The sequence below is a fragment of the Labrus bergylta genome, chromosome 9 (assembly GCF_963930695.1).
Source record: "Labrus bergylta chromosome 9, fLabBer1.1, whole genome shotgun sequence".
NCBI lineage: Eukaryota > Metazoa > Chordata > Actinopteri > Labriformes > Labridae > Labrus > Labrus bergylta.
The window spans coordinates 25,560,527-25,579,124 of record NC_089203.1 but is presented as its reverse complement, the minus strand read 5'-3'; the positions used below and the strand labels follow the sequence as shown (position 1 = coordinate 25,579,124).

Genomic DNA, 18,598 nt, shown 5'->3' with positions numbered 1-18,598 from the left:
AATCGAAAGTTAACGTCCGCCATATTGCTTGGAAGCTATGCTAACAGGCTTTATGGAGAAAACTGATAATGGCAAAAATATAAATATAGCGGCGCCGGCGAGACGGCTGCTGCTGAAAGGCCGGTCTTGTGTTTTGGCTACTGCGGCCCGCTGCCCGCCGGGGCCGCCGCTAACCGCTGCCCACCGCCCGCCGCTAATGCTGCTGGCCGCCCGCCAGGGGCAGCTGCTGGCCGCTCGCCGGGGCCACTGCTGGACGCCGGCCGCTGCCAGCTCAGTAGCTGGCCAAGAAGAAGAAGAAATTTATTTCACATTTCTACTACATGTATGACCCGATGTCAATACAGATTAATGTTTCAACGGGTGAAGTATCCCTTTAAACTACTTCCTGTAATCAGTGGATATGACAAAGTAATGATCAATAATCTGAGTCACATAAACAAAACACACCAAAGAACATGCAGGAGCAGTTTAACACATTATACATTTTATAGGCTATAGATATATGTTATAGATTTGAGGCAGGTCTATGTAAATATGTTTTATCCACAATTGGCACATCATGCACCTGCTTTGAAACCAATTAAGCAAAGTCAGAAAACAAAATATCAATTAGACTACTAATTAAAAAAATGTTCAATGACTGTTCAGGACCAACCTGATATCTTCAGATCATTGACCACAACTACAGTTCTTCATCTATCGGTTTGTATTTCATCGACATTGTGTTTATTTATCTTTTCTTTGATTGTTTCTTTGTTTCTCTATTTCTGCAGCAGACAGCGCAGCTCAGTTTGTTTTGATTTAGAAACAACACATAATCATTATCAGGATGCATTTATTGTAAATCAAATGTTATATTTGATTTGTCTTACAGATAAATCTGAAACTTGAAAAACAATAACCTTCACGAAGAGAAAAAACAAACAAAGTTTAAGTGACCAAAAAACAATAACATATCTCCTTCTTACACTTACACCTAAATATCTGAACATTGTGGTTTTGTTTTTTTATTTACAGTTTTTAGTTTGTCACATGTTGTTTATTGTGTTTTTTATATTTTTGCCTTTTTATCTTGTTTTCTGTGTTTTTGTCTCTAATTTGTTGTTTTAACTGTATTTAAGATAAAATTACTAACACATCTTATAGAATGATAAATTTAAAATGTAAACAAGAAATTCAATTACATATTTTAAATTCACAGATAATAAAGATATTCCAGCCAGTTTGATTTTTTTTGCAACAATACAACATAACATCATCATCATCTTTAACAACAATATCAACATTGGCACAAATAGCAAGAAAGAGTTTAATTAAACTGTCAAACCCTAACCCAGCACACAGGACGTGTGCTTATCAGCCAGGAAGAGAGAGAGAGAGAGAGAGAGAGAGAGAGAGCGAGAGAGAGAGAGAGCTCTATTTGATGCTTTTGCAATACTGTCAAATTCATGCCAATAAAGCTTGTTAAATTGATAATTTGCAATTGAGACAGAGGGTGTGGATGACAAAGACAGAGAGAGAGAGAGAGAGATAGTGAGTGAGAGACTTGTACATGCTTTGGCAGTAACACCACTGAATGACTCATGCCAATAAAGCAAATTTGACCTTGGGATAGAGAGAGAGAAATCAGATTATGGTTAATAATTTATTTGTTGTTGTATAGGTCCTTCAATTTTTAGATTGTTTTTTATTTGATATAATTATCCCTATCACTTATGCAACATCATTGATCACTGTTTTGCTTTGTAATGCAATACTTTGGCAACATCGTTCATGTAACATTAATGGCAATAAAACTTGATGAATAGAATCGAGTCAGTGTTTCTCTTCTGACACATTAGATCGCTATGGCAACTAACAGCTGAACCTAATTTGCAGGATTCTGCAGGAAGGAGCTCGTCATTTGGGTGGGACCAACACACATCTCTGTAATCTGTTCGTGTGTACAAGTCATTTTCAAAGAATGGCTATTTGGAATTAGTTCACAGTTAACCAACTTAATGGACACTGCATTTTTTTTTTTTTTATGTGAAAAGTAAAAGCTGACTCTGGTCCTCACAAAGATAGACATGCAAGACTCTCAAACACACACACACATCTGGATTCCATCAGCAGCCGAGTCACCTCCGGCAGCTCTGAGAAAACAGACTGCTGAGAGCTCATACCACCAACACTATTACTACTAGCCTACTAACTATCACGGTGCTAGAAAGTAGTGTTGTAGTGATAAACCACAGAACTGTGACAGGAAAGGGAAGGAGGCAGCTGCTGCTGGCAGACAGTGAACAGAGAAAGAGAGAGAGGGGGGTGAGAAACTTCATACAACTGAAAGAAAACAAAAGAAGAATTTGAGTTGAAGGAAACGAGGATGATGAGGATGTTTTTGGGGGTCATGCTCTTTGTCACTTTACTGATGTCCGTCTGCAGTGACTCTCCGTCTGCTCGCCCTGCAGATGAATGCTCCAGCATGGCCGTCCGTGAGTCTTCTTCTTCTTCTTCTTTTCCTTTTCTTACACAGCACAAATAGACAGGTAGGGACAGGTCTACCTCATCAGCCTCTGTTTTACATCAGGACGTGTTTTTTCATGTTGTTGGATGTTATCTTACAGACACTAACAGTTTACAACTACAAGAGATCAGACTGTTCCAACATTTCACTCTCACGTTAACCATGTGTGTGTGTGTGTGTGTGTGTGTGTGTGTGTGTGTGTGTGTGTGTGTGTGTGTGTGTGTGTGTGTGTTTCTCTATCCGTGAGAAGACCAAGCTGGTATTTTAACAAAATGAGGACATGTAATAAAGAGAGGAGACAAAGAGGAAGTTTTGACAAACTGAAGGCATTTTGGTATTTTAATAGAGAGAGGATCATTTTCACAAAGCCAGGACACTTTACAATTAGTGTCCTCACAAGGTTAGGAAAAACATTTGCTTGTTCGTAATGATCTAAACATCCTGATGCTTTCTAAATATTATTATAACACACAGCCGCAGTGTACCCAGTAACTTTTATTAGAACCTCTTAAGAAAGTTGAAGGGTTTTAATGTAGACAAATCTATTTAAAAATATATTTTTTTTGTCTTTTATTGAGTTAATTGAAACTTTTACAATGATCTGTCAGTGCATTGCTAACAGAAGAGGCTGGGAAATTTAGTTAAGCTTTGCCGAAAGATGGTTAGCATTGACTTGAAAGATATTGGCACCATGTTTATCAGATAAGAGCCACTCAGACGGCCAAGGCCACCCTGGACTTTCACTGTCCAGGAATGAGATTCACATTATGCCAGGTGGGACAAATCAAACAGATATCTAAGGATGTGATGTGTAGAGCCTGTGTTGACTTCTGTTACAAACCAAAGTCACTGAAATGCACGACTGTAGTATATTACTGTTGTACTCTGTGCAGGTCTGGACTGACTTGTGTTGTGGTCTGTGCAGGTCTTGACTGACGTGATCTGTGCAGGTCTTGACTGACTTGTGTTGTGGTCTGTGCAGGTCTTGACTGACTTGTGTTGTGGTCTGTGCAGGTCTTGACTGACGTGATCTGTGCAGGTCTTGACTGACTTGTGTTGTGGTCTGTGCAGGTCTTGACTGACTTGTGTTGTGGTCTGTGCAGGTCTTGACTGACGTGGTCTGTGCAGGTCTTGACTGACTTGTGTTGTGGTCTGTGCAGGTCTTGACTGGCTGTGTTGTGATCTGTGCAGGTCTTGACTGACTTGTGTTGTGATCTGTGCAGGTCTTGACTGACGTGGTCTGTGCAGGTCTTGACTGACGTGGTCTGTGCAGGTCTTGACTGACCTGGTCTGTGCAGTTCTTGACTGACGTGGTCTGTGCAAGTCTTGACTGACTGTGTTGTGGTCTGTGCAGGTCTTGACTGACTTGTGTTGTGGTCTGTGCAGGTCTTGACTGACTTGTGTTGTGGTCTGTGCAGGTCTGCGGGCATTCCAGTTGAAGAGATCCTGTAACTTCACCACCCTCAATGAGAAGCAGTTAAAGGAGATCCGGGCTCCAATCACAGTCCTGTACCTGCCGATGCTGTACCTGCTGGCCTTCAGTGTGGGTCTGCCTTCCAACCTGCTGGCTCTCTGGGTCCTGGTCTTCAGGACCAAACCGCAGCCATCCACCACGCTGCTCATCAACCTGACGGTGGCAGACTGCCTGCTGTTGCTTGCTCTGCCGTTTCGGATCGTGTACCACTTCCGGGGGAATCATTGGGAGCTGGGTGAGGCGTCCTGTCGAATTGTCATGGCGATGTTTTATGGGAATATGTACGGATCCGTGCTGTGTCTGGCCCTGGTGGCTCTGGACCGCTATATCGCTTTGGTTCACCCGTTTGGCGCCAAGACTCTGCGCAGCCGACGCACGTCTCTGTACATGACAGCAGCTGTGTGGTTGGCGGTCCTGGGGGCCATGCTCCCCCTGCTGTTGTCCCAGCAGACCTACGTCCTGGATGAGCCAAGGATCACCACCTGCCATGACGCGCTGCCAGAAGAGGAGCAGGAGAACTACTTCCTGCCGTACTTCGCCACCTTATTCACGGTCTGCTTCCTGCTGCCATTCCTGGTTGTGGTGTTCTGCCACGCCGCTGTGCTGCGCACCCTGATGGCTGAGGGGAAGCGCTATGGTCATGCGGTGCGAGTGACAGTGCTGGTTCTGTTGGTCTTCATTGTGTGTCTGTTGCCCAGCAACCTCCTCCTGCTCCTAACGTATGCCAACACCTCATTTGACGGAGACGGAGAGGACATCTATGTTCCCTACATGGTTAGCTTAGCTATTAGCACCTTCAACAGCTGCATCGACCCCTTCATATTCTACTTTGTGTCTGTGGAGTTCAGGGAAAAGGCGAGGGATGTGCTGTGCTGCCGCAAAAACACTAAATCATCAAACCATGTGTCATACTCTTCATCATCTTCATCATCAGGCCTGAGGTCAAAGGTCACCCTTTTGTCCAGGTCCAGCCGGAGCGACGTCTGAGAAGGGCCCACTGTTACCTGCCGACACATCAAACTGATCACATCACAACATGACGTCACAGCTGTTGGACTTCCTGTATATGTGTTTATATGCAGGAAGAATTGGTATCTGATCACTTGATTGATTTAATAATTTTATTATAACTTCAGTTTATTCACATTTAAATTTAAAACAAATATTCACTCAAAAGTTATTCTGCTGTTCTGTAAAAAAAAGACTCAAAGATTCAAAGTAAAATACAGAAATGATCATTATAAACATAGTTAAGATCTGTAGACTCTGATGAGTCCTTCTCCGTTTGAACAGATTTTAAAATAAAAATGTTTTACCTCCTGTTTCCGTGAGATGTATAAGATGCAGAGTGAGATAAAGAGTGTGATAAAGAATGAGATGAAGAGTGTGATAAAGAGTGAGACAACAAGTTGGAAGAAGGGTCTTAGATGAAGGTCTTGAGATGAAGAGTCTGATAAAGAGTGGGATGAAGAGTGAGATGACGAGTGTGATGAAGAGTGAGATGATGAGGAGTGTGGAGTGAGATGGCAAGTGTGAAGAGATGAAGAGTGTGGTTTCACACTGATTAACTATAAAAAGCATTCGGTATGAAAAGTCCTCTTAGAGGTCTCTGAAAGAGAAATCTTCCATTAAGGTAACTGAAACAGATCAAATATTGTCAATAACTTTTCAATTAGTAAGTAAATATAATGATTTCATTTTAAGACATCTGAAGATTTTTCTCCCACAGGAAATCACAACTAATGTAATAATTGGAATAATGAGATTTTATTTTGAAAAGTCAGAAAAAGAAGTCAATGGAATTTGCTCTTACTTTGAAACAAAGGAGAGGAAGTGGCTGTTTAAGGGACAAGTTGAGCAGAAAGAATGCAGCCGGCTGGAGTGAAAGATCAAGAAGAGAAAAACAACAGAAACCCAGATTAAAGAAGAAAAACAAAGAAGAAGAAGAAGATCAGTAACAAGAGGACTTGAAGAAGATGTAAATAGTAACATGTGAAGAAGAAATAAACAACAGCAACAACAACAGAGACTTACTCTTAAGTTTGTTTTCTGCTGCAGCTGTCAATAAAACAGGATCCAGCAAGGTGTGTTCAAGCCACCTCCCCTTCAGGTAAACCCTCAGGTGTGTTTCTGTACAGTTCCCGACATGTTGAGTTACAACAGCAGTGTGTGTGTGTGTGTGTGTGATGATTTAAAGATTTATAGTGTTCATTTTTCTCTGTATAATTATTCTTTATCAAAGAATAACAACCAATAGAACCGTTTTTAATTTCTTCCTATAAAAGATGGATTCTCTCTTCATACTGATGTCATCAATTCATATTTATTTATCAAAACAAAAGTTATCTTCAGACACTCTCCATAGAGTTCAGGTGTAGAGGGTTCTCTCTGTTCTTTTATTCACAGAGATCCAAATTGAATCCACCATGAGACTGAAAAACTTCCCTAACAGGCAGAAACATCCAACAGAACCAACCAACTAGACTCATTCAGGAACAGGCATCTGCACACTGGTATCTGACCGGTCTCATACTGGAATAATCTATTGTTTCAGTCGGAGTCTGATCCAACAAAAGTGTGTGTGCGTGTGTGTGTTTGTGTGTACGTGTGTGTTCGTGTGTGTGTGTGTGTTTATGTGTGTGTGTGTGTGTGATTATGTGTGTGGGGGTGGTAACATCCTGTCATTATGGGTTATTACAGTAGAAACATTTTCTCTAAACATTCAGTTGAGTGAACATTAGATACTTGTTCTAAAATATTTTTTAGACTCGTTTTAAAAAAATAGCAATATAGAAATGCATGAATTGATTAAACAATATTAAATATTTTGTTTCATTAAATGTTAGTGGAGGATAAAAAAAGATTTTGTTGAGGATATAGAGTTTTACTGACAACATACAATAACTAAAATGGTCGTGGAAGAAATCCAATTATTTATAAAGTTTTTTTTTATTTTGCACAATAAAGGACTGTGTAACAAAACCATTACGGTCACTGTTTCATGTCTTCATGTTCCAATCAAATGTAATTCCAGTTTTTCAAGAGTCACTGATATACAACAGGAAACTAAAAAAACAGGAACAGAACAGAGTAAATCATCATCAGCTGTTACCACACAGGAGCAGGGCTCGATGTGCAAAATATGAATCCAAAGTTTGGAATATTAAACAGCATCAGGAGAATGGAAAGGTTCTGAAAATGTTGCATCTCATCTAAAACATTTCCAGATTTATAACACATGTGAGAAATCTTCCACCATCCAGGTTTAAAAAAAATACATTTAAAAAAAATACATTTACATCTGTATTTATTTATTCACTTATTCAAACCTGATCCACACCCCAACGAAGATATTTAATCGAAATACAATAAAGGTGCTTCTGCAGCTGCAGTCTGAAACATTTCCTATTCTCTCTCTCTGTTTTTAGAAGGATGGAGGGATCAGCAGGAAATCCCAGAGCTGCCTCGTCTCACAAACTTCCTGCCTGGGGGTCGGAGTTGGCAGAAACCTCAGAAGAAAACCGAAAGACCGGTCAGATTGATTCCAGTGTACGCCAGAGTCCTGAAGAGAACCAGGGGTCAGCGCAGAATCCAGACCAACTTACATTCTCCAAAGACTTTATCAAACAGGATCCTGATCAACGGGGACCAGAATCTACAGCTAAACAAGATCAACCAAACGAAGATCTTTTTTGTACAGATCAAGAGAAACCAGGACCCCCCTCCTGTCCCAAACGAGAACTGAAACCAGAGGAATCCCAGCAGAACCAGATCCAGAGACCTGATGAAGACACTACCCGTCCATCAAAAAGGGACAAGCCCCCATCATCAAAGCATTTGCCTATTTTTACCTCAACCTTAAGACACGAGCTGAACACTGAGCATCCTCCTCCTCACCTGAACGCTGAGCTGACTCCTCCTCACCTGAGCACAGAAAAAACTCCTCCTCCTCACCTAAGCACTGAGAAGACTCCTCCTCCTCCGAGCACTGAGAAGACTCCTCCTCCTCAATTGAACACTGAGCTGACTCCTCCCCCTCATCACCTGAAGCCTGAGAAGACTCCTCCTCAATTGAACGCTGAGCTGACTCCTCCTCACCTGAGCACAGAAAAAACTCCTCCCCCTCCTTACCTGGACACTGAGCAGACTCCTCCTCCTCCGAGCACTGAGCAGACTCCTCCTCCTCCGAGCACTGAGCTGACTCCTCCTCCTCCAAGCATTGAGCAGACTCCTCCTCCTCCTCCGAGCCCTGAGCATCCTCCTCCTCCGAGCCCTGAGCAGACTCCTCCTCCTCACCTAAACACTGAGCAGACTCCTCCTCCTCCAAGCACTGAGCAGACGCCTCCTCCTCCGAGCACTGAGCATCCTCCTCCTCCTCCGAGCACTGAGCATCCTCCTCCTCACCTAAACACTGAGCAGACTCCTCCTCCTCCAAGCACTGAGCAGACTCCTCCTCCTCACCTAAACACTGAGCAGACTCCTCCTCCTCCGAGCCCTGAGCAGACTCCTCCTCCTCACCTAAACACTGAGCAGACTCCTCCTCCTCCAAGCACTGAGCAGACGCTTCCTCCTCCGAGCACTGAGCATCCTCCTCCTCACCTAAACACTGAGCAGACTCCTCCTCCTCCTCCAAGCACTGAGCAGACTCCTCCTCCTCACCTAAACACTGAGCAGACTCCTCCTCCTCCAAGCACTAAGCAGACGCCTCCTCCTCCGAGCACTGAGCATCCTCCTCCTCACCTAAACACTGAGCAGACTCCTCCTCCTCACCTAAACACTGAGCAGACTCCTCCTCACCTGAGCACTGAGCAGACTCCCCCTCCTACTCACCTGAACTCTGAGCAGATTCCTCCTCAACCTCTCCTGAATACTGATAAGAGACCACTTCCTCCTCCTCCTCCTCACCAGAGCACTGAGCAGGCACCACCTTCTCCTGCAGATCAGCAGAGCCCCCTGCCATCTCTTTCCACTGTTAATGCAACCAACGTATCAACCCTGGCTCCCCCAGCTCCACCGCTCACCATTGAGGTGTTCTGTGAGCAGGTGCAGCCCGGCACTCCTGCTTCTTCTTCAGGTGAGCCAAAACTGTGCGGCTTTCTGGAAAAGCAAGGAGGGCCTCTGAGGGCCTGGAAGCAGCGCTGGTTCACCTACGAGGAGAAGAAGAACCAGTTGTTCTACTTCTGCACTCGGCAGGATGTGATGCCACTAGGTCAGGTGGACCTTTCCAGTGCCACCTTCACCTACCCTTTGAATGCAGAGAGAGGCACCTTCCACATCAGGACACCTGAACGCACCTTCATACTCAAGGTTGGTGTCCCTGATGCACTCCGTAGATGTTTCTGCATAGTCTGGTAAAAAAAGTTCAGGGAAGTTGGCGAAATATTAATGTAACAAACCAACTAGTTATGCCTCATTGACACTTGTTATGCTCACCTGGTGATGCATTAACGATCAAGATTAACATCTCTTCCCCTCAGGCTGTCACCCAGGATCTCATGCTCTATTGGCTCCAGCAGCTGCAGGTGAAACGTTGGCAGCACAGACAGATGTCCATATGTCCTGACCCCACAAACAACAACAAAATTGAAGGTGAGTAACAAACAAACAAAAAAAAATAGAAATATATAATAGAAACAGACTACTAAAATAGCATTCCATCAGGTGAGGCAAGTTTAAAAGAGTCTGAATCCGAAACTGCCAGCAGAACAAGCTCTGATCTGAAAACTAGGAAGGTCTTGTCAGCTAGGTGGATGAATGGAAACTTACTTTGAGTAGATATTGATAGTGGGTTGTTGTCAGGCTTTGTTTGGACTGAGCACTTTCATTCTTTCATTCATTCTCATTTCATTCTCTGAACATCAACAGGAGAGGCAGTTGATCTATTTGACCCAAATCAGTGGGTACTGAAACTGCATTACTGTCAGTAACAGAATCGCTACGAGCTGCCAGAGCTGCGGGTCAGTCCTCAGTTCTATTACTGCTAGACCTGTCTGCCTTTGACACAGCCAACCATCAAATCCTCCTATCCACACTCTCTGAACTTGGCATCTCTGGATCTGCCCTCTGCTGGTTTGTGTCCTACCTCTCTGGGCGATCCTACAGAGTGTCGTGGAAGGGAGAAGTGTCCAAAGCGCACAGCTTATCCACAGGGGTACCTCAAGGGTCAGTGCTTGGTCCCCTTCTCTTCTTCATAAACACAAGCTCACTTGGTTCAATAATCTGCTCTCATGGCTTCTCATACCACTGCTATGCTGACGATACCCAGCTCTTCCTGTCATTCCCGCCAGACAATGTTACAGTCTCTGCAAGAATCTCATCATGCCTTGCTGATATCTCTAAATGGATGAATGAACGCCACCTTCAACTCAATCTTTCAAAGACTGAGCTCCTTGTCATCCCAGCCAGTCCCTCTATGCAACCACACATCAATATCCAACTTGGAAAGATCAAACTCATGCCCACAAAGTCTGCACCAGAACCTGGGTGTCATGATTGATGACCAGCTAACTTTTAAGGTTCAAGTAGCCTCGATTGCCCGGTCATGTCGATTTGCCCTGTACAACATCAGGAAGATCAGAACTTACCTGTCAGAACATGCTACACAGCTCCTGGTACAGGCTCTTGTGATATCACGCATCGACTATTGCAACTCTCTACTGGCAGGTCTTCCTACATGCACTATCAAACCCCTGCAGATGATACAAAATGCAGCAGCACGACTGGTCTTCAACCTTCCTAAAAGAGCACATGTCACTTCGCTGTTCATCTCCTTACACTGGCTCCCAGTTACTGCTCGCATCAAATTTAAAACTCTGCTGCTCGCTTTCAAAACAGCGACAAAAACGTCTCCTCCTTACTTTAACGCTCTGATCCAGGTCTCTACACTCCCTCCCGCCCACTACGCTCTGCCAATGAAAGGCGTCTGATCCGACCTTCACAACAGGGTCCTAAGTCTCTGACTAGACTCTTCTCCTCTGTCGCCCCCCGGTGGTGGAATGAACTTCCAAACTCCATTGGATCTGCAGAGTCCCTCTGCACCTTTAAGAAAAAGCTAAAGACCCGGCTCTTTCATGAATACCTACTAACTTAATGATGATGGTCTCCATATTACTGATGATGATGATGATGATGGTAATGACGATGGTTTTTGTTTGATAACGACGACTTATAAGATGGTTTCTATACTGATTAGAGCTCTCAAGAACTGCCCTCAATGTTGTGCTTTGCCTCTGGTCACTTCCTGTCAGCACCTGTGTGTCCAATCAGACTCAGAGCTGATCGTTTGCTCTTACTGACATTGTTCCCTTTTTTTTAGATCCTTGCTTGTGTTGTTCTTACTCTCTGATGTACGTCGCTTTGGATAAAAGCGTCTGCTAAGTGAATTGTAGAATTGTAGAAAACGAACATGATTACATAAAAAGCCTATAAAATAATTAATATACAAGGTCCCACTCTACTCTGTTTCTGATTGGCTGGTTAAATAAGAGAGACATGCAGACCTAGACAGACAGACAGACAGACAGAGGAAGAGAGAGAATTTAATAAATAGACAGAGTGAAAGAAAGAAAAACACTATTCTCCCTGGCATCCGTGGCATGTCCTTTTATTGATTGTTTTCTAGTTCACACACACACACACAGACACATTAACTGGTCTAACTGGTCTGATGATAGTCTACGGTCTAACTTGTTTGATGGTCTAACAGGTCATATGGTCCTACTGGACTGATGGTGGTCTAGCTGGTCTTTATATTTTCACTCCTGAACTCTGAAATGTCTTTTTGTTTCATTTTCATTAAAGTTTGACACACCTGATGTGAGGTGACATCTAGGAAGTTGGCGTGCCCTGAGGTGCCTCCTTTTTGCTAGGAGGAAGTTCAGGATGTTAAATAACAGTTTTCATGTGGAAAATGTGTTCATTCTGGTCTCAAACACAGGCATGTAGAAACTCCATTCTGGCTGATTCACTTACTGGACCCAGAAGGTTAAAGCTGTGAGACTGTGAAGGATTAAAAGATTTCAGATTTAAGCTGATCTGGATTTCACAACAAACAGGCTCAGAAAGTTTTTATTTTAGTTCCTTGAAGATTTATTAAAAATACTTTGTGAGTGTCAGCTTCTAAGATGTTTGAATGCAGTTTGTTCTGTGTGGAATCCAGTTTTATGTCCTTTTTCAATTCGTTTTTTAATCTGAATTCTGTTTCCTGTTCTCGTAGATGACTTCCTGCCCGTGTTGAAGAGCCCGGTGGGTCTGGTCGGGGAGGACGCAGTGAACGCATCATCACAACAAACGCCTTTCACCAGAATGTCAATCAAACACCCGCTCATCAGGATCCAGTGAGTAACTGAAATACAGAGGTTGTCAAGACTACGTTTCCCATCGGCCCAGGTGCTTCATGTCTTGATTCTATATGTACAATATAAACCTGTGTTTTTTTGTTGTTGCAGTAACTCGTTCCACAGCCTGCGTAAGAGGTCATCTCAGGATGGGAGTCAGAGTATGTTTCATGTAGAGACTCCATCATATACTCACCTTAGCTCCTCAAACACCACCACCAAAACAGGTAAGGAGCACAGGTAAAACAAAGAGTTGGTTAAAAAAAGAGTACGGGTAAAACAAAGAGTACAGCTACTAAAGTCCTAAAGTGTTTCACACATGGATTTAATACTTATCATGTATTTAAAGTTTTAACCTTCTTGTCCTTTCTCAGTCCCTGCAGCCTCAAGGACCCCCAGTGAGCCTCAGACTCCACCCCCTGCTCTTTCATTGGCAGAGCCAACAGGTCAGGTATCCCCTGTGATGCACAGAGCGGAGAGCCGGAGCAGGAGGAGAAATACTCGCAGTTCATCCTCCATGATGGTCCTCCTCAAAGACACAGTTATGTCAGATCGAATGAGTCGCTTCCTGCAGGAGAAACAGATGCTGATGGAGGAGGTGAAAGCTCAGAAGGTGACACACCTTTTCTTTTTATCAAAAATAAATAAAAATACTCTGAAATAATAACAATGATCAGAATAATAAATAAAAAAACTGACAGCTCTGAGGTTTTCTATCTACTTCTTCAGGAGCTGGTCTGGATCCTGCACAAAGCTCTGGAGGCATCTCAACTAGAGAAGCGCACATGTGCAGAGTTTTTGGCGGCAACAGGTGAGCAGGAGCGTCTGGAGCTGCTGCGTCACCGTGAGCGTCAAGTGGCTGAGCTGCGGGCCCAGCTGGAGAAGGCAAGGGAGGAGGCGGAGTTAGCGCAGAGGAGTGAGGCTCAGAGTAAGGCTCAGGTGGTTGAGCTGCAGGAGCACATCAGGCTGCTGGAGGAGAAAAACACAGCCGGGAAGGAGGTGAGTCACACCTGAGGAACACACCTAAAGAGCACAGGTGACCCCACACACCAATTTGTTCCATGTATTGTCTATGCAGCAATTTTCCCGTAACAATTATTACTGTTTACACCTTCATTGGAGTGTTTCTGTCTCAACTGTAACTGCGTAATCAGATGTTGATTGGTCGAGGAATCTGTCTTTGTTGTTTGCCTTCAGGTGATCATTAAACTGTCCGATAAGCTGACCGACTGCATGTTGGACCCACCTCCGTCCTGTGAAGAGGATTTGGATTTTCAGACCCTCAAACAGCAGATTGAGAATCTGAAGGTGAGACCAGAACACCGCTTCACCCCACACAATCCCAGCACGCCCAACACACACATACACACACTCACACACACACACAGACCTGTCTTACTGTGTGTTCAGTTGTTTACCTGTTCAAGTGTTTACCTGTCTCTCTGTGTGTTCAGGACGACCTGGAGGCATATCAGACTCAGAATCGTTTCCTGAACTCTGAAATCCAGCAGCTTACCCGTCTGTGGAGGACGAGCTCGGAGCAGGAGAAGACTCTGATGGTGAAGGTGGGTCACACTGGGACCTGTTCTATTTCCTAGATGTTTCCTCAGGTTAATCTGTTTCCTGTGCTCTGATTGGCCACAGTGTGCACTCCTGGAGGCAGGTAACTGTCAGGTGGAGAGCAGGTACCTGAACGTCCTGCGGCAGCTGCAGGAGGTGAAATCTTTGGATCCGGTACAGCGGGAGGCCGTCCAGAAGATGATCGAGGAAGCTCTGAAGGGAGAGGTGATGAGCGTCAGGGAGCCCAGTCTGGCCAGGTAAGAAAGACAGTCTCATCGGGGGGGGGGGGGGGGGGGGGGGGGGGGGTGGGGTAGGGGGTCATCGGGAACACCTGACTGACCGGTTCTGTTTTCCCCAGAGACCACGATGAGTATGGCTTCAAGATCATCCCCGACTACGAGGTGGAGGACATGAAGTTGCTTGCCAAGATCCAGGCGCTGGAGATCCGCTCAAACAACCTGATGCACCAGGTGACACACACGCTCTCCTCACTCATATATCATCGTGTTATGCAAGTTCTTTGGTTAAACCCTCTCTCTCTGGGTTTATCTGAAGGAGGGAGTGGAGCGCCCTCTGCTGGCTCGCTGGGCTCAGTTCCTAGCCGGCAGATTGGACAATGACCTCTTCCCTTCTCCTGAGCTCAAAGGTCTGCTGCGAGCCGGCATCCCTCAGGTGTACAGACAGCAGGTGTGGCGCTGGTTGGTCCAAGCCAGAACCAGAAACATTAGAGAGCATCATCCACAGCGCTACCAACAGGTACACAACTGATCTACACCTGATCCCTTAAATGTTAGTGAAGCGTAAACTCCTCCCCAAATTAGAAAGCATGTTCAAACTAGACCACATGTGAGTGATCTTGTGTTTCAGCTGTGTGAGAAGAGTCGGATGTCCCCTCACCCGGCCTGCAGGCAGATCCAGCTGGACCTCCACCGCACCCTAACAACCAACAACCACTTCTCCTCACCCTCAAGCCCCGCCCTCCAGCAGCTCCGCCACATTCTACTGGCCTTCTCCTGGCAGAACCCGGCCATTGGCTACTGCCAGGGACTCAACAGGTGACAACCCTCCCTCCCCTCCCCCCACTCACACCCATGTAATTCAGTCCATACCTGTACACCCTTGCTTGTATCATCCAAAATCAGGACATTAGATGAGAACCACCAAGACTAGAAATGTATGTACAATTGGTGTGATATGTCACATGACGTGTCACACGGTTACCTGTGTGTCCCTCAGGTTGGCAGCCATCGCTCTGCTGGTGCTTCAGAGTGAAGAGGACGCCTTCTGGTGTCTGGTGGCAGTGGTTGAAACCATCATGCCTCAGGACTACTACACCAAGAACCTGGTGGCCTCTCAGGTCAGATGGCACATTCACCTGCTGACCTGTTTACATGTGTTTCAGTCATGTGTAAAGATGATAGAGTTTTGTACAATAGTCAGTTTCAACCCAGTATTCTGATTGGACAAGAGGCATTCCATGACAACATCTCTCTCCCTGGTTTCCAACTCTATCCACTGTCCTAAAAATGCCCATAAATATATCTTTAAAAAAAAAAGTGTGTGTTTGTGTCTGTGTTTGTCTGTGTGTGTTCAGGCTGACCAGCGCGTGTTGAAGGACCTTTTGTTGGAGAAGCTACCACGGCTGGCGGCTCATTTCGAGGATTACAGCATAGACGTGTCTCTGATGACCTTTAACTGGTTCCTTGTGGTTTTTGTGGAGAGTCTGCCAAGCGACATCCTGCTGCCGCTGTGGGACGCCTTCCTGTACGAGGGCACCAAGGTACACAACTGCAATTAGACGACCACAGATACACAACCACGGGGTCACAACCACAGATACGCTATCACAGACACAAGACCACAGAGTGTAATCATTTTGTTTTTCATTTTTATTTGATGACCATGCTGAAATATCACCTGTGTGGTTTTGCAGGTGATCTTCAGGTACGCTCTGGCTATCTTCAAATATAAAGAGGATGACATCCTGAAGATCTGTGACAGTGTGGAGATCTACCAATACCTGCGCTTCTTTACCAAGACCATCTCTGACAGCAGGTACACACTCACCTGTCTCACTCTGACAGCAGGTACACACTCACCTGTCTCACTCTGACAGCAGGTATACACTCACCTGTCTCACTCTGACAGCAGGTACACACTCACCTGTCTCACTCTGACAGCAGGTATACACTCACCAGTCTCACTCTGACAGCAGGTACACACTCACCTGTCTCACTCTGACAGCAGGTACACACTCACCTGTCTCACTCTGACAGCAGGTATACACTCACCAGTCTCACTCTGACAGCAGGTACACACTCACCTGTCTCACTCTGACAGCAGGTATACACTCACCAGTCTCACTCTGACAGCAGGTACACACTCACCTGTCTCACTCTGACAGCAGGTATACACTCACCAGTCTCACTCTGACAGCAGGTACACACTCACCTGTCTCACTCTGACAGCAGGTACACACTCACCTGTCTCACTCTGACAGCAGGTACACACTCACCAGTCTCACTCTGACAGCAGGTACACACTCACCTGTCTCACCTGGAAATCTGGAGGCATGTCTTGTTATTCTTTTTTTAAAATTTGTATCTTTAGTAATGCTGCCCCCTGCTGGAACCCGACTGTAACCTCCATACATCAGGCCCAAACTAACCGCTAGGCCGTCTGCGCCCCAGTCAGAGTCTTATCATGAGGATAAATCTGACATGTTGTGTTTAAAGTCAGATTTCGTCTTATCACGAGGATAAATCTGTTGCGGGTGTTCTTTCCTGTAGGAAGCTAATTAACATCGCCTTCAGCGTCATGAATCCGTTCCCTGGCCGCCTGCTGAGGAACAAGCGAGCATTTCACCTGGAGCGCCTGCAGGGGGAGCTGCAAGAGTTGGAGGAGCAGCAGAGACAGTTTGTAACGGAGAGCGCCGTGCATAAAGAGCTCGACGCCGCTGCCAGCGAGGACGAGGAACTCTGACCTCAATAAATGCTGTATTTTATCAGCTGACGATTGTGCCTGATATGGAACTTAAATCTATTGCTCACCACAGACAATAAGGTTAAAATACTCTGACATGTACTCTGAGGGGGCGGGGAAAGAGCTGTCTCTCCCCCGCCCCCTCCTCCCTATAGTCGTGCATGTGGGTTGCCATGTCTCTAAAACGGAAGCTTCAGTGTTTAGTCAGCTTTGCATAGGTCTAGAAACCTTTCTGCGTTCTAACCTCTTTATTTTTCAAAAGCATCTCCACTATTGATCATAGTTTTACCACATTTCTGGGCGTCGAGCTTATTAGAAAAATACAGAGGCTTTTTAGGTCGGGTGGAATCAGTTATATCTGAATTAGTTAATTTGCAATGTTTTACAAATACATTACACCAATGCTTTTGTGCAATTTAGACAGTGTGTCCTCCTCTGCTCCCTGTTTGTTTTTAAGAGACTTAAGCAAAACTTTTGCATTTTTATGACACAAATATGTTGGCCCAACATTGCCAATATTTCTGTGCAATTCAAACAATATTAAATCACAGCGCGTGTGATTAAATCATCCATGACCAAAACTAACTATTCATGTGAAAAAACGATAAACCTAGCTGCAGGTCCCAGGTACATGAAATATTTCATATTTCATATTTGATTTATTTGCTCAATTCAGTGTATGGTTTCAACACAATAATACACACAAAAAAAATCCATACCTGTTGAATACCACAGCAAAAAAATTGTCCTAGACTCCCAATACTGGGTAATTTATTTTGTCTAATTATTAAAATCTGCATGCAAATTCCTGCACAGTCTTACTTGCACAAAAAAACATTTGAAATGTTGGGATTTTTGTGTGTCAGACTGCACAAACGCACAGGTATGTGTGTTTGTGCATTCCAACGCTCATATCTCAATGTTGCTAATGCAATTTTGGATGGATTAACTCTTCTCCTACACACCTGTCTTATGAAATAGATGTAGTTTTATTTTTGTTTTTGTTTAAGCTTCAGTACTTTCTGATGCTATCGATCATTAAAATGAGAGACTGTATTGTTTTATGGATCAAGGATGTCTTTATGACCCCAAAGGGGCATTACAGAAGACAACCACAAACAGCTGCTACCTGTCGCTATTACTAGTGCCATCTTTAAAACATGTTGTTTTAACTGACTGTGTGCCAGAGGAGCTTCCTAATCTGTATGAAATAGTGATTCTCAGGTAACGAACACACAAACTCTTGCTACACACACACACACACACACACACACACACACACACACACACACACACACACACACACACACACACACAGATATCAGAGCTGATGATATTACAGCCTGGATGCTAATACTAACAGAAGCTAACTTGCTTTGTTTGTGGAGAGCTGAAATGTCACTTTAAATGCATGTTTACATTAAGGTTCGTGTGTGTGTGTGTGTGTGTGTTTGTGAGCACTGTGTGTGTGTGTGTGTGTGTGTGTGTGTGTGTGACAGATTGTTAAAGCTTCTCCTTTATGATAAAGTTTTACACTGTGTGCACTGCTGCTTCATATTTTCTTTTCTCGTTGTTTTCTGCTTTTATATTAAATATTCAATAAGTTAAAATTGTTGTTTTTTTATTTCTTGATTCGATGTTCAGGCTATATTTTCCAACTTCTTGCTAATTTAGCAAGCTAACTAACTAATGGATAAATTCATTGACATATAAGAATAACAAGAAATGTTTGTTTTC

The 18,598-nt window shown here is 44.3% G+C and overlaps 2 protein-coding genes and 1 long non-coding RNA gene across 6 annotated transcripts; 2 read left to right on the top strand and 1 right to left on the bottom strand.

Moving 5' to 3' along the window:
* Window positions 1-1,983: 1,983 nt before the first annotated feature.
* Window positions 1,984-5,305, top strand: si:ch211-132p1.2 (F2R like thrombin or trypsin receptor 3). The gene is made up of 2 exons (XM_020655509.3): window positions 1,984-2,477; window positions 3,928-5,305. The coding sequence occupies exons 1-2, from the start codon at window positions 2,369-2,371 to the stop codon at window positions 4,968-4,970; spliced, it is 1,152 nt and encodes a 383-aa protein (XP_020511165.2). The 5' UTR covers window positions 1,984-2,368; the 3' UTR covers window positions 4,971-5,305.
* LOC136179952 (uncharacterized) lies at window positions 2,817-6,116 on the bottom strand. Of its 2 annotated transcripts, XR_010666866.1 has the most exons (3): window positions 6,018-6,116; window positions 3,845-4,987; window positions 2,817-3,794 (listed from the first exon to the last, which is right to left on the bottom strand). It is a non-coding gene; the product is annotated as an uncharacterized lncRNA (long non-coding RNA). The 2 variants fall into 2 exon arrangements; XR_010666865.1 differs by having other exon boundaries at window positions 2,817-4,987.
* tbc1d2 (TBC1 domain family, member 2) lies at window positions 5,430-18,174 on the top strand. Of its 3 annotated transcripts, none has more exons than XM_065958815.1 (17): window positions 5,430-6,093; window positions 7,412-9,290; window positions 9,461-9,572; window positions 12,199-12,319; window positions 12,431-12,546; window positions 12,694-12,932; window positions 13,049-13,318; window positions 13,517-13,627; window positions 13,774-13,884; window positions 13,964-14,136; window positions 14,238-14,349; window positions 14,435-14,635; window positions 14,747-14,934; window positions 15,116-15,236; window positions 15,474-15,659; window positions 15,813-15,934; window positions 16,669-18,174. In XM_065958815.1, exons 2-17 carry the CDS (start codon window positions 7,416-7,418, stop codon window positions 16,859-16,861), a joined length of 4,251 nt encoding a protein of 1,416 aa, XP_065814887.1. In that variant the 5' UTR covers window positions 5,430-6,093; window positions 7,412-7,415; the 3' UTR covers window positions 16,862-18,174. The 3 variants fall into 3 exon arrangements, with proteins under 3 accessions (XP_065814887.1, XP_065814886.1, XP_065814888.1); XM_065958814.1 differs by having other exon boundaries at window positions 5,430-6,105; XM_065958816.1 differs by lacking the exon at window positions 5,430-6,093 and adding an exon at window positions 6,162-6,496.
* The last annotated feature ends 424 nt before the right edge of the window (window positions 18,175-18,598 follow it).